Raw genomic sequence first — 15,602 nt, 5'->3', positions numbered from 1 at the left:
TGTCTTCTTCTTGTATCCAAAGATTATTCAAGGAAGGAGTGGGAGACCCCATCCTTATCAAGGTAAAATGTCACAGGAGATTGGAAAGTAGCAAGTCTGCCTGCTGTAAAGGGGTCCACACCCAGTCAATGTAACAAGTGACCCTTGCCTTCTTGCATCATATCCAGTGTGCCTATTGTTTCAGAAAACCGAGGGGGCAGGAAGGAAAGAGACCCACAGAAAAGTAAAATAGTGGAACCCCTTCTCAGGTCAACTTCATTCTCTCTGGATAACCCAACTCTGCCCCCTTCCCATGCCTTCAACTTCAAAGGCCCTTTGGTGTGTAACACCCCCGTGTGAGGCTGGCATTTGTTATGAGAGTCTTCCTTTGAAGCAGGGTTCCCAGGAGATCTCCTGGTGGGAGCTCATATGCCTCTGGGGAGGTGTTACCTTTTCTCCCAGGGGATCAAAGGAAGACAGTGGGCCTCATTCTGAGGTGGGCGCAAAGGGATACCGGGCACCGGTAATGACACCGGTGCCGGTAATCCCTTTGCGCCCTATTCCGAGATCCCTTAGCGGGTCCCTCCCTTAATGCCTGGTTTTACTAGGCGTTATGGACGGGACCCGTTAAGGGATATGGGGTCAATAACGGTAACGCAATTTGCGGTACCATTATTGACGCCTTCCCATTGAGCCCTATGGGGGCTCAAATGGGAATGGGGAATGGCTTTAACAATGGTGACTTACCGGTCCCGCCAAGGTCGGACTGGACCGGTAAGTCCCCATTGAATGAGGGCGGACACGGTCCCGTAATTGGTGCTAGTCATGGCGCTGATAGCGCCATGACTAGCACCAACCTCGTAATGAGGCCCAGTATCTTTGCCATTGTCTTAATGGGAGCAATGTAGACAGCCAGGATACCATGAATACATATTGCCATAACATAGTTGATCTGTTCCCAAAGAGCTGACACTTGTATTATGAGATTGCAGTGACTTTAATATTTGTGTGCTCTTACCAGTCACCATACAATAACCAGATATGCCTTATTCCTATAGATTAATCTGCCACTAGACAAATAAGGCACAAATTATTACATTTGGAATCAGGGGTATAGAGGTAAAAATGTCACCCCTGGCTGTAGTGACTTTGAGTCACAGCAGCTGTCACAGAATTACCCACATCATTTTATTTTTTATAAAAATCGAAAAAGCTAGGGATTTCAAATCCTCACAAGATGGCATTCTGCCACAACACAGACAACTGCAAACAATATTTTTTGTGGCATACTTGTTTGCTGTGAATCTGCTTTGAGGAGCAGTAAAGGAGACAAAGGGACAGCGTTTTATATTTACTCGGACATATTATGATTGGTTGTTTTGGGTTCATGAAACCAGACCATTAGTATACTTTCATATATCTCTTTTAACAAGGTTATAGTTTGACTTTTTTAAAGTATTTTTTTTTTTTGCTGCTGGGTGGGTGTATAAAGCATAGTAGGAATCCCTCAGTCTTGACATAGAAATACAGCAGGATATTTGATGTTGGTGGCCAGTTAGTAACTTTAAAGCATCAGGTTTTAATCCATGTCTGATGGTATAGCTAAAATACCAACTTTCAAATACACTTACTTAGATTTGCTGTAGGAGGAGCCCATAATTTCCATGGTGGCCATCTTACTTGCTGCGATTTTCTTTAGAGAAAAACAGGTCGCACGATCTACGCACCACATTTTGTCTCTCAAAAGAGGGCCCTTGACATCCAAACGTGCCCGGGTGCAAATGGCAATAATATAGTGTTTGTTACTGGAGGGCCCTTCCGAGAGTATTTACTGCACGTGCTGTACCGAGTTGGCGTTACGGCTTCTTTGAGTCCAAGTATCATCGCGGTAAGAGCCTTACATGCTTTACGGGCACCTTTTTCGATCTTTTCATTTTTCACTCTGTTACGCGGTACTGCCCCTTTAAGAAGGAGCCAGTGACCACGTGGTGATGATGTGGGAGCGGGGAAGGGAGAAAGGGGGAGTTAGTTAGTATCCTGTATTGAAATAAAGAGGACGTTAGTTTAACCTCCGGTGTCGCGTACCTAATTGCACAGGCCATCTGGCCTAACATCTGGTAACGAGGACGTCTCCCGTTGCCCGGAGTCCTCCTACGTACATGATGGGTGATCCCACTCTGCCGTGCAGCTGCCTCCAGCATTCTCCTCCAGCTACCTCCAGTGTCTTGCTCCAGCTATCTCCAGCGTCCGTCCCAAGACGCGGCGGCGATCCCGCTGTGTTGTCAACCACCCGATCCCGGGTTCCTGCTCCACTGCACAAACGCTCCATACCATGTGGGAGCACCACACAGAGCCCCCGTACAGCCGCGCGTCAGTCTGCCAGCAGCTCTCCTTCACGCCACGTAGTGGAGCCTCAGTAACCACGCGGATCCACCGGGTAGGTGCCTCCTCCTTCCCTCCCACGGCGCTCCCACCAAGACTTGGTGGCACGTCCGTTCTATGACGCTCACATGCCCTAACCAAGCCATGCATGCCTCGACAGTACCTATTATGTTCACGGAGTGCAGGGGACAACGTGCACCAGTGAAACATGGTGGCACCTCCTTTCCAAGGTGCTTGCAGGCCCCGAGCAAGCCCTGCATGCCCCAACAGTACCTATAGCTTTCACAGGGCGCAGGGGACAACGCGCATCACTGAAGCCCATGCAACACCCTCAGCCCACTGCAGGTCACGTGCTACCACACGGAAAGGCACAGACAGCACGTGGGTCGGACAGTCCACTTGCCAGTGAAGGGCCACGGCCAACACACAGTGAACACAACCACCCTGTGTCAAAATGAGTGACCCTATGCCTCCACCTATGCTCACAAGGTCCACAGTCACTGCTGGGTGCATTCCACCCCCGTTCGCCATGACCCCACAGGCAGATAAAGGCCTGAGGTGGGTCGAATGGTTAGATGATTTCGACAACTTTATTAAAGCAGCTGGTGAAGAAAAGTCTCCAAATCTCAAGAACATGTTCATTAATGTCGCCGGTAGTGAAATTAAAACACTTCTTAAAACCATTCCGCTGGAAGAACAACCAGACTATGCATCCTTAATAACTGCCTTCAACAGGAAGTTGGTGATAGAGCCCAATCGTGACTATGAACGGTACATATTTAATCAATGTACCCAACGGAGTGATGAAACTGTAGATGAGTTTATGATTCGGCTGCGAATCAAAGGTGCCCACTGTCAGTTCCACGGTTTCTCACTGGATGAGGCCATAAGACTGAGAGTGATTGAGGGATGCCTGTCCCAACCACTAAAAAGTAGCTGCTAAAGAAAGCGCTCACAATAGATAAAGTAAGTGAGATGGCGAGAATAATCGAAAGGGTGGAGGTGCAAATGGCGTTCATATCCGGAAACAGCAACGCCAAGTCTGACAAGAGTGAACTCATCGCGGCTATCCAACACCCCATAGACAGGGGTACATCACCACAAGAAAGGGGTAACGTGAATAACCTCAGACCGCTGCGGAATGGCGTTTCCCCACTCGGGGACATGCCCAGCTCTCTCACAAAGGTGTGGCAACTGCGGCAGGGATGGACACTTTCAGTCCGTCTGCAGAGAAGGCTGACCTTTCCCCACACTGCGGATGCCACTGCAAACGCACCAGAGAATATACAGCCGTAGCACACAGAACATTCCATACCAACCCAGGCAATACCAACAAGGGCTGAGGCGCTACATCAGAGCGATAGAAGAACTTCATGTGGACGACTACCAACAGGACTATGACCCGCAAGACCAAAGCCCGCTCCTGGAGGATAAGTACAATGGGCCACCTCAGCCACATCTGTGGCACGACCAGCAACAACCACATGGGTCAACCTATGGAAGAGATGACTATGACCGGTACATACAGGATGAGTACGTCAACCTCCTCCTCGATGACAGGGAAGCAAAAGAGGCGCCCAGAATTCCCATCAACATCTTCGACAGACAATTCTGTTTCCTAGTAGACTCAGGCGCCACCGTCAACATTATGGGGGAACAGGAGTTCCTGCAGATACCAAACCGCCCGTCGCTAGCCAGGACGCTGGCGAAAATCTTCCAGTGGGGGGCAGACCTCCCTCTCCACTCCATCGGACACTTCAAGCGCCATCTCATACACAATGGGCTCACCATAGCCACTGTCATCCATGTTATCCGGAGACCCACGAAAGGCTGCTGCCTACTAAGTTACAACACTGCGTCCCTGTTAGGACTCATCGACATCCATTTCCACAAAGGAGATGTAATACAAACTGCAGTGCCAGGGCGCAACTCTCATGGACATGTCTACGTGGTGAACGTGTGACTCTCTACCGGTAAACCTAATCACAAAAGAGACAATCATGTCAAATTCTGCTCATCTGCAAAGGGCTGGGAAAACTGAAATGACCCCCATCAGACTACACGTTGACGAGAGTGTCAGACCCATTCCACAAGATCCCAGGAGGGTCGAGTTCCACCTACAGGCTGCAGTCTCTGAGGAACTCAATCATCTGCTCAACGCTGGCATAATTGAACCAGCATCCGGTCCAACTCCGTGGATCTCGCCCGTGGTGATTGTGCCCAAAGAAGGGGGACGCCTGAGATTGTGCATGGACATGCGGATGGCCAACACCGCCATCCAGAGGGAAAGCCACCCAGGGCCCTGAATTGAAGACATGATAGTCCAGCTAAATAAGTCTGTGCTGTTCTCCAAACTGGACTTCAATCAAGGCTACCACCAGATGGAACTACCGTGATGCCCCCACTCGAGGGGCATCACCACCTTCGCCACCCATGATGGCGTGTTTCGCTACAGACGCCTCAACTTCGGCATCTCATCGGCGGCTGAGATCTTTCAAGAGGCAATGAGACAAGTCATCAGACCGATACAAGGGGCACTAAACTACAACGATGACATTCTTGTGTTCGGCAAAACCAATGAAGAACACGACTATGCACTGCTTGCAACCTGCACTGCCATCCAGGAAGCGGGCCTGAGCCTCAACATCAAGAAATGCCACTTGAGCAAAACAAAGCTGAAATTCTTTGGGTATATCTTCTCCGCAGATGGTATGACACCGGACCCAGAGAAGGTTCACACCATCTCCAATCTCTAGGAACCCACACAAGTGGCGGACATTCGCTCATTTCTGGGTATGGCCAGGTACTGTGTCTGCTATATTCTGCACTACGATTCCATTACCGAACCACTACGACGGCTACTTCAGAAGGACACATAATTCATTTGGTCTTCCGAGTGCCAAGAGGCATTTGACAACATAAAAACTTCACTGGCGGAAGCCCATTGTCTGGCGTACTTCGACCCCGATTGGCACACCAAAATCTTCGTAGATGAGAACCCAGTTGAACTTGGAGCAATCCTCGCCCAGACCAGTGGAGAGTACACTCACCCCAGGCACATCGTCACCTAAGCAAGCTGTGCTTTGGGACCACTGGAATCGGCCTACTCACAGGCTGAGAAAGAAAGTCTGGCAGCAGTCTGGGCCTGCAACCATTTTCATAATGTTATCATAGGGAAAAAGTTCACCCTCATCACGGACCACCAGGCCTTGCTGTCTTTGTTTGGCAATCCCCACACCAAAATGCCTCAGAGGATGGAGCGTTGGGGCATTCGGCTGCAAGAGTAGGATTTCGACATCATCCACAGGCCTGGGGGCGAGAACAACCCAGCAGACTATCTCTCACGCCACCCAGCAGGAAAACCCACTTCCAGAGCAGGTAATGCAGAGTACATAAACTATGTGGCCTCTAACGCTCTTCCGCCAGCAATATCGCTGCAGATGGTGGCGCTGGCGATCAGTCTCACTGAAAACAACAAATGGAGAGACTTTCGACGAGTGGTTCTAAACCACCTGGGGGTGTGCAAGGAAGAGATGGACAGACTGGCCAAGGTACACACAGAACTAGCGGTGAAGGACCACACAATGCTACTAAGAGGGTGCCAGTTAGTAATTCCCGCGGCACTCAGAGCAGAGGTAATAAAGACATCACACGAAGGACACAGAGGCGCCGACAACACCAAGCGTCAACTCCGTTGTCATGTGTGGTTCCCGTTTCTGTACTCCATGGTAGACCGATGGGTGAAGAACTGCATAGCATGCCAGTGCACCGCCAGAGCAGAGCCACCTGTCCCGATGCAGTCAACGCACATTCCCGAAAGACCATGGTAAAGAGTAGCAGTTGACTTTTAGATGAACATTCAAGGTTCCCCATAGTCAAGAGGGTAGCGAATACCGCATTCGCCCAGGCGGCGGCAACATTTGAAGCAGTATTAAGAGAATGGGGAATACCCGACATCATCAAATCTGACAACGGACCCCCGTTAAGCGGACACAAGTTCGCCTCATTTGCAAACCACACGGGGTTCACCCATCAGAAGATTACACCCAGGTGGCCCCAAGCTAACGGGATGGCTGAGCGATTTATGGCCTCCATTAAGAAAACGTTGGAGAGGGCCCGCATTGAGGGCACTAACCCCCATTAGGCATTATGTCGACTACTTCGGGACTACAGGAACACTCCACATGAGGTCACCAACAAGGCACCCGCTGATCTAATGATGCGATACAAGGTTCGCACACGGATCGTGCACCACCGATCACCCAGCAGGAAGGTGACCCGGAGGTAATACGGAGGGACCAGGATCGGAAGGAGAAGACTCGTTTAGAGACAGACATGAGGAGAGGGGCAAGGCCCAAAGAGTTCCAGGTGGGAGACAAAGTGTTGCTGCAGCAACCGACCTCCAAGAAGAAAGATGCTCGCTTCGGCCCACAACCGTTGAATATCACAGCCATCAAAGGCACCATGGTCACAGCACAGAATGTGGTCAAGGAAATTACGAGAAACAGCTCACAGTTTAAGCGGTTTATCAAGAGAGAGGACGAAGGACAACCACAGCCAGACCTGGATTGTCCACCACGAGAAGTGAAGGATGACTCGTAATTTCCCCCAAAACAAATCCGCCATCACGTGACTGGGCCAGTATAGACACCAGAGTCGATCAGGGGTGAGGAGAGAAGTGAGAGGCCCTGACGGATTATCAGAAGACCACCTTGCCTAGTTGAAGAATGCTAAGCAGATGTCGGGACATTTGTCCGGAGGTGATGTTACGCGGCATTGCCCCTTTAAGAAGGAGCCAGTGACCATGTGGGGATGACGTGGGAGCAGGGAAGGCAGAAAGGGGGAGTTAGTTAGTATCCTGTATTGAAATAAAGAGGACATTAGTTTCAACCTCTGGTGTCACGTACTTTATTGCACAGGCCATCCGGCCTAGCACACTCAAAGTCGGTTTATGACAGTGTTCCCATTTACTCCATTTGTATCGTTTCAGACTACACACTGCTCTATCTGTACTCGAGAGGGACTGAGAGAGAACTGGCTTTCCTTCATTTTGTACGTTTTAGGGATAGTCTCTGCTGGAGGTACGTGGGGACATCAGTGTTTCTGATTGGGATAGTTTCCTTGATTGACACTGATAGAAACGTCCTTACTTTGTAGCATATTATTTGGGGAGGCAGGGATTAACCTGGTCAATGACGCATGACCCCTTGGTGAATACCCTCATCGTTATTGGGACAGGTATGTGACAATAGGCAGGTGATGCCCCATCTGCAAGACTATATTGGGAGTCTCTATCTTGGGGTTGTAGATTCTGAGTTCTCTTTGGGACTCTCTTATATGATACACGAGGTGGCTTCATATAGCAGCGTTCCATCTGGTGATTTTAGGCTATAAACACTGGTGATGGCTATCTATTTCTAGAGGGAGTTGGTCTTGATCTGAAAACCGTGGATCACTTACGTAGTGGAAAATTAGTCTGTGAAGCCATGGCATGTTGGCTTGTGAACTCACCTTTGGTGGTGTAGGTGAAAGTACTCTCGTTTTAGTATGAATTATACATATATGTGTGTTTTCTCTTTACTTATAAAATTTAGCTCCTGAAATAGGGGATTGTTTCCCCGAAACGCATTGAGCTATTGTACAACTCAGAATTGAACACTTCATTTGCATCTGAATATTAAAGACAAAGGCCCTCATTACGACCTCGGCGGTAGCCATGTCGCTATTGGCGGCATGGCTACCGCGTCCGGGTCCGGGTCCATGGAATGAGGAATTACTGGGCCATTCTGAGTTCGGAAGGCCCGGTAATTCCTCCCCACAAAGACCCAGAACCGGTCCTTCCCCATTCCCATTTCAGCCCCCGTAGGGCTGAATGGGAATGGGAGAGGGAGTAAACAACGGGCCATTACGAGTTGGCCCGTTGTTTGCTCCCTCTTCCCCTCGCGGGACCCGGTAAGCACGCCTGGTTTGACCAGGCGTTACTTACCCGGTCCCGCGAAGGTACCTCGTAAGGAGGCGGTACGGGGTTAACGGCGCCGGCACCTTTTACGGCACCATTAACCCCGTACCGCCAGGGTCGTAATGAGGCCCAAAGTCATTTTTTTATTTCTCAGAACATGATGGTATCTGTGTTTTGAATATCGGTTGTAATACAGATTATTTAGCTGGTTTTCTGGGTTGATGGTGTGCAGAGGACTGGAGGGCCCATTGACTGGGCACTTTTTCAAACATGACATTAATTAAGTTGATTTCTTTCAGTATCATTCAGCACACTGCACACTACATATTTTTTACATTGCACATGTCTACAATTTAAAGTGCATGGATACATTCCCCAGATCGGCAAAATGGTTCTGTTCAAGACATTAGAAGCCAGGTCTTCAGGTGCCAAAGTCGGAAAGTTAGTAGTCCACATCACCCCCACTCAAGAAGATATCTGTTTCTAAATCGACCATATGTCACAGTAGGGCAGAGTTCTTGCAGGGTTTGCAGCCGTTTTCCAGTATGGCAATGAATGCCCCTAGTCCTGCTCTTTCATGCACTGAGTTCTCCGCCTGCAGACTTTGCCTGTCTCACGTGCTTACGTTTTGCCTGATATTAACCAGGATAACAAAGATGCCTCTTGCTCAGTCCATAGACCACTCGCTTGGTTCCGGTCTAGTGAGCCTCCGTCATCCATCTTGTCTCATTTAGTCATAGTTCTAAATTTCAGAATTTATAGCACCACTGGGCAACTTGGTGAAATTGTTTACACAGGAGCACACGGTTGCTGAAAGTGCTGATGCTGCGCCTTTTTGTTTTAGAGACTGGTAAACATGCGCCTTCCTGTGCTGTGTATACAGAGGTGCGTCCTTTCAGTGCATGCGCAGTGCAATGATTTTAGGCCTGGCAGGGGAATTCCACCCTCTCTTGCTTGCACCAGAACAGGTTTTCCCTGTTCTGCATCTCTAAGATTTCGCTCTCTCCTACTCAAAAGAAGTGGCAGTGTTGTGTGTCTGTAGGCTCCTCCCCGTACACAGGTGAGTGGCTTGGATTTCAAAGGGAAGGACAGAGCACAGGATTGCAGGCCTACTCCGCGTGGGATATTGCTATACGATGTATTGATCTTACTTCTGCCCTGGATGGCATAGCCTCCCATTTGTGCATTAGACCCTCTCTGCCATGTGCCGCTGGGATGGATCCTGTGTCTGCCTCTTATGCTGTGGTCTGGCTTCTGTTCCAGACCATCTCCAGCTTCGGGGAGGGTGGCAAGCTCTTGGTGGTGCCCCAGGATGGAGGCCAGTGGCCCAGCATGCGACCCTTGGTAGAGAAGCTCTGGCAACGGGGGCACAAGATCGTTTTGGTGGTGGCAGAGAGCAACACCGTGATAGGGACCTCCCATGACTACACTGTGAGGACCTTTTTTGTGCCCCTCACAAAGGGGTACTTCGAGTCAAAGGTCAAGTCAATCAGCCATTCCATTCTGAAAGAAGACTCTGTTCTAGAACAGATCCACTCTCTGTATCACCGGATCTCCAACATGACTGAGATGATGCTCTCCACTTGCCAGCACTTACTGGTGGACCAGGAGCTGATCCAGTACCTGGAGGAGAGCAGGTTTGATGCACTAGTCACGGATCCCATGTTCCCATGTGGGCAGATAGTGGCAGAGTATCTGTCTATACCCTCCATTTTCTTCACCAGAGCAATCCCATGTGGTTTTAACTATGAGGCCGCTCAGTGCCCCGGTCCTACCCCCTACCTTCCCAGGCTGTTCACAGGCCACATGTATCGTATGGGGTTTTCCCAGTGGGTAAAGAGCATGATGATCACCCTTCCAGAAATGTGGCATTGCCACGCCCTCTACTCTTCATATGAGCACCTGGCCTCACAGCTTCTACAGAGGGAAGTGCCCTACCAGGAACTCATTGGCAGAGCCTCCATCTGGCTGCTGAGATATGACTTTGTCTTTGAGTACCCGCTACCAGTGAGGCCCAATATGGTCTTGATTGGAGGGATCACTTGTGCCAGCACGCAGCCTCTCTCACAGGTGGGTGCCATTTACAAAGGATAATCTGCATGGGTGGAGGGAGTGGTGGTTTGAGGACAGCCTCTGCAGTTACGTTTAACATTCTTCTCTATCTCTGGACCTTTAGTGACCAAGCACATTCAAAGTTCTATGTTACGTTATGTTAATGTTATGTTATGTTATATGTAAATATAGTACAACACTGCAATTTGCATGGCCTCCAGGTGCTCATGCTGATCTGAAAATAAGAGAGGAGTTGGTTTGTTAGAGGGAGGAGAGTGAGAGTGCACAAGTGCTATTGCTATGATGTTGGTAGTTTCAGTTAATAAAAAAATGGTCGCTGTGTGTGGGTTTGCTTCTAGGTGGACTGGGTTGGCTGGCCTGCAAGGTATTTGGTTGCATATTGGAGATCTTGTGTGCACAAGGCGTAAGGATGTATTTGGGCGTGTTGAGATTGTGTGAGTTATTGGAGGTGGCTTGGAGTTCTGCTCTTTGGTGTCAGCGCAGGGGCAGGGTGTTCGAGGCATACTTGGTTTGCATGTATTAAGTCTGCAGGAGTGTGGAGGGTTTTAATATGGGTTAGTGGGGGGAAGAGAGTGCATACCTCATGGCATCTGGTTAAATCGCAGTCACACAGGTAGCATGCTGGGTAACTGAAACCCAGTGTGCTGTGGTTTAGTCTCTGTTTGATAATGGCCTATGGCTGGCGAGTCGGCTCTGCATAGTAAACAGCAATGCTTTCCCAAAGGTCAGGTGTTCCTCTGTTGTGGGTATAGCGGGAGTTCCAGAATTTCGTTGAGATGCTCGAAAATGCTGATCCACCACATTTAATTTTCGAAAAACGTTTGGGTTCAAGGTGTATGCCATTGCTAGAAATCATGGTTCTGGTTGGTCTGTAATTGGAGAGTTTTTTGTCTTGCTGTGAATTGCTCTGTGGAGAATGCATCGTGTTCTGAAATAGGTGTTTTTCTTGACTGGCGTGATGTGTACTCTATTATTGAGTTGTTCAAGGAGTCCTGCTGCTATGTTGTGTATTTATTGTAGTTTTTCGGTAAGGTAGGCAGGCATGCCAAGGCACATGCCACTGCCATAGTCTTTTCTTGACATGACAAGTGAGATCACAGCAAGTGTTCTGTGTGTTAAACTGAGAAAGGATCATATCCATTGTATAGTTGGTAGGTGGAAGAAGCATTATTTTATTACTGTATTATCTTGAGGTTCCAGTGTTAATTTGTTGTTTGTCAGGATTCTGACATTTCTAACCACTGTCAAGGCTTCTGGTCTGGTTCCCATTTCCATAGGCCATGTTATGGGCGGTTGGATAGAAGGGTTGTTTGGCATGATCATGATGTCAGCTTTATCCTGGTTGACTTTAAGGTTGTTGCTCATCCATGCATCGATTTGTGGGAGGCAATTGTCAAGGGTCTGTGTCACCGCTGGTTGCAATTTTGTAGATGATTTGAGTGTCATCTGTGTAGTTTTAGCGTGCTAGCCCATGTCGTTTGATGAGTTTCTTGAGAGGAGCCATGTAGATGTTGAAGATTCGTGATGAGGGGGATGAGCCTTTGGGACACCACATGTGAGTATGTATGTGGTTGAGTGGAATGGGGGTAGTCTGCTGGTTTCCGTTCTGTCAGAAAGGATTTCATCCATTGCAGCATGTTTCTTAGCCTTGTTTCTTCTATTGTTTTGATGTGGGTTACATGGCTCACTGTGTCAAAAACGACTGTAAGATCTAATAGTATCTGCGTGGAGGTGGTGTTGGAGTCAGAGTTTCTTTGTAGGTAATTGCAGATGGAGAGTAATGCTGAGTCAGTACCTCATCGGTCTGAACCCGATGTGCGCCTGGTCTAGTACATGTGTTGGGATTTGGCCATATGCCTACATTACTATGAATTTGGCTGGGTAAGGGATATTCGATATTGGCTGGTAGTTGCTGAAACGAGAACAGCTATATAAAGTGAACGGAGATAAAGAGAAAACGAGAGGGATGCAGGAAGAGATAAAGAAGAGAAAGATGCAGTGCGAGTCATAGAAGTGAAATGAGAGAAGAATGAACAGGTGGCGAGTGAGCGAGAAAGAAGAAGACAGGAAAACTCAGACCGGGTGAAACTGAGGGAGAGCCAAGGATGCAGAGGGTGGGGTAGAAAAAGGGGAGATAGTCAGAATGCAGAGGAGAATGAGATAGTTAAGTGTATGCATCAACCCACCGAACTGTGAAACTGTGAGGTTTTCTGAATGTACAAATAATATGCAAATAAGAAAAAGCTGTGATCACATGGTAAAGTTGGCAGTTTTGTATCCAGGGCCATGCACCTGAATCCAGGCTTGAACCATTTTTGGTTGATGGGTCTTTTGACTAATTGGACTTTTGCTCTTCCCCAAAAGCTGATCGAACCTGCACAGTGCAGACTGATAGCTGCTATCCAGAGAAACTGTATGGCACGTCTTCGGGCAATATCAGAGGACAGCGTTCTGGGGAGTTGCTCTATACAAACATAACATTTGATGCCTCTGCACAAAATTTAACCAATGTGAAGCTATGGTCTTTTGAATACCAACTGTGTCAATTCACTAAGTATTATATTATTATATAGACCTCCCAGGACGAGACTGCTATTTGAAGAACAATTATTAGCATTTATTGGTAGTGCTTTAAAAAACACAACAGCGTTTATCATCCTGGGTGAGTTTAACTGTGGGCTAATAATCCACTAGATCATGTGGCCTCATTGTTAAAGACCATCTAATCTGTTGGTCTTGATCAACATGTCAGTGCCCCAACACATAATGGTGGCAAACCCTTGGATTGGATTCTATCTAAGAACCAGAAGTTATCCCTAACGTCTGTGGAGAAGTGTATTTGGTCTGATAATCTTTCTCTTCTTTTGAGGTTCCATTCCCTCTCTCTTCAAACAAAACCCTGAAATTAGATAGATCAGTCTTCGCTCGCAACTGCAGAAAAGTCACTCTTGAGGCTTTTGACTCACTAGTGATACCCTTATTGCCGTCATTGGTAGAGAACATCTCCCTTGAAGATGTTACATCCTCTTTCAGATCAGCAACTAATCAAGCTTTAGACTCTCTGGCTCCACTTAGATCTGTAAAGCAGAACAAAGCGGTTAGATATAACGAATGGTTTACGACAGAGGTTTTGTGTGCCTGAGGGATGAAAGGAAAGGCAGAATGCAACTGGTGAAAACATCCCTCGAATGACACGGCTATGGCCTATAAGCTTGCAGCCAGATCCAGCCAGATTATAATACCTCTTGTAGCACAGCTAATCCAGATACTGTTCTTTTCATATTTGAAGAAGTATCGGAAAGGGAAGTTATGGAGAAGGTATAAAGATGAAACCTACATCATGTAAGGGGGATATTATTCCAGCTACGCTTTTCAAGGGTTTTGCTAGAACGCTTGTTCCTTGGGTCACAAGATTCATCAATTGCGCTTTTCAAGTGGCCTATATTCCTGAGAATATTAAAGAGGCATGGATCACACCTCTAATTAAAAAGGAGAACCTTGATCCAACAGTCGCTGGCAATTATAGGCCCATTAAGAAAGTTCCTTTCCTGTTAAATATAATTGACAGAACAGCTTGCTCTCAATACCAACCCTTTGTGGAGCAAAATGAAATCCTGGCAAATGAACAATCCGTTTTTCGTGTGAATCACGGGACAGAGACTGCTCTCCTGGATTTAAAAGCTAATATCACAGGAATAATCGAGGAAGGTAATGCAGCATTGCTCTTACTTTTGGATCTCTCTTCCGCTTTTGATTTGGCCAATCACACCTTACTGGCAATTAGACTAGTCAATGTGGATAAATGTACCCCCTCTGCTACGTGTTGGTTCAAATCTTTCTTGGGACCAAGGATGGCAAATGTGGTTAAGGGAAATGCCCAATCACAAAGAACGCTCTTAACCTGTGGTGTTCCACTGGGATCATGCTTGTCGCTGTTAGTTTTTAATGTGTATTCCAAACCTCTGTGACCTTCTTGCCTCCGTGGGGGTCCAGTTTGCAAATTATGCAGACGACACCCAGATAGTGTTTATCTGGGGTATAAAGTGAAGATGTGTCAAGAGTTACCAAAGTTTTTAAAGCCATACAGATGTGGATGGCTGTTAACCCCTTGGCCCTGAATGACTCAAACTGAGCTGCTTATTCTCAGTACCCAACAAAAGCTAAACTCCTTGACGCACAGTGTTCACGAGGAGAGGAATTCGCTGACGGGCCCATTGGTCAGCACTCACCCTCTAGAACTTGTAAGACAAGATGGCTGCACCATGTGAGGACACGGGGTGCAGGATTCTCATATTCCAGCCCGACTCAATAAGGACGACTAAGTAAGTTGGCAAAGGGAAGTCCGTTTAATGGCAAGTACATCAAACAGCGAAACATATAGGAATCATCAGCATTGCGATCACCTGTCTCGTTCCGACTTCCTCGAACTTCAGTTGAACAGCAATTCTTATAGGCAACATTCGTCATCATTGACGTCTAACTTTACAAAACTCGACATGCAATATAATTGGTTAGGAAAGGTAACTTAAGTATAGGTTCTATATCTGTATATGATAATAGGGCATGCGGATTGGATAACTCTTATCTGTTGGGCGTCTACACCCATCCCACTACATCACATGTGATTGACATCATCACAAGTATGACGTCTCATTGGTTCTACTATCTATAGGACTCCAGATAACTTGGTCCATTGTGATTGGTCAGGTTACACCCCTAGACATAAATCTACATTTTAATTAGCAGCATGCAGAATGGACACCTAAGGGCCTGGTGTACCAAGTTTCACCCTGCCTCCCTTCGGTCAATCAGTATTTTAGGGCTATGTGTCAATTAGTTGGCTGGGTTTGGCCTCGAGACTGTAGTCTCTTATCGGGAAAAGTTATGGCATCCTGGGTTCTGGATGACATCAGGCGATGGTACTTCTTCGCGCCTGGGTGGTCATGTGTCTGTTCACCATGAATTTGCTTCAGTTTACAGATTTTATTGTATTTAATTCTGTTGCAGCCCTGCCATCTGCCTGGGTCTCTCTTATCTTGACCTTCACAGGCGAGCTGGTATGCTCCGAAGTTTGGTTCTTGCGAGTTGACACTCTCCTCCCCTTCTCTGGGTGACCTCGATTTCCCAGGCATGAGCCGTTCTCTGTTGAGTTTCGATTCCGCTCTTTCTCTCTGTTCTGGCTGAGTTGTGAAACTTGGCCTGTCAGGCC

General features: G+C 47.7%; 1 protein-coding gene across 4 annotated transcripts in view; it reads left to right on the top strand.

Annotated features, from left to right (window-relative positions):
• LOC138488740 (UDP-glucuronosyltransferase 1A1-like) overlaps window positions 1-15,602 on the top strand; it is a 428,922-nt gene that overhangs the window by 211,211 nt on the left and 202,109 nt on the right. The window contains exon 1 of one of the 4 annotated variants that reach the window (XM_069616002.1): window positions 9,395-10,390. The exons of the other annotated variants lie outside the window; for them this stretch is intronic. Coding sequence (XP_069472103.1) covers window positions 9,536-10,390 — 855 coding nt within the window. The 5' untranslated portion in view covers window positions 9,395-9,535. Of the gene's footprint in view, window positions 1-9,394; window positions 10,391-15,602 lie in introns of those variants that run through there. 4 annotated transcript variants of the gene reach the window in all.

This window comes from Ambystoma mexicanum, chromosome 9 (genome assembly GCF_040938575.1).
Source record: "Ambystoma mexicanum isolate Mex_15411 chromosome 9, UKY_AmexF1_1, whole genome shotgun sequence".
NCBI classification, from domain to species: Eukaryota; Metazoa; Chordata; class Amphibia; order Caudata; family Ambystomatidae; genus Ambystoma; species Ambystoma mexicanum.
The sequence above is the reverse complement of the archived record's forward strand: the minus strand, read 5'-3'. Positions and strand labels throughout refer to the sequence as shown.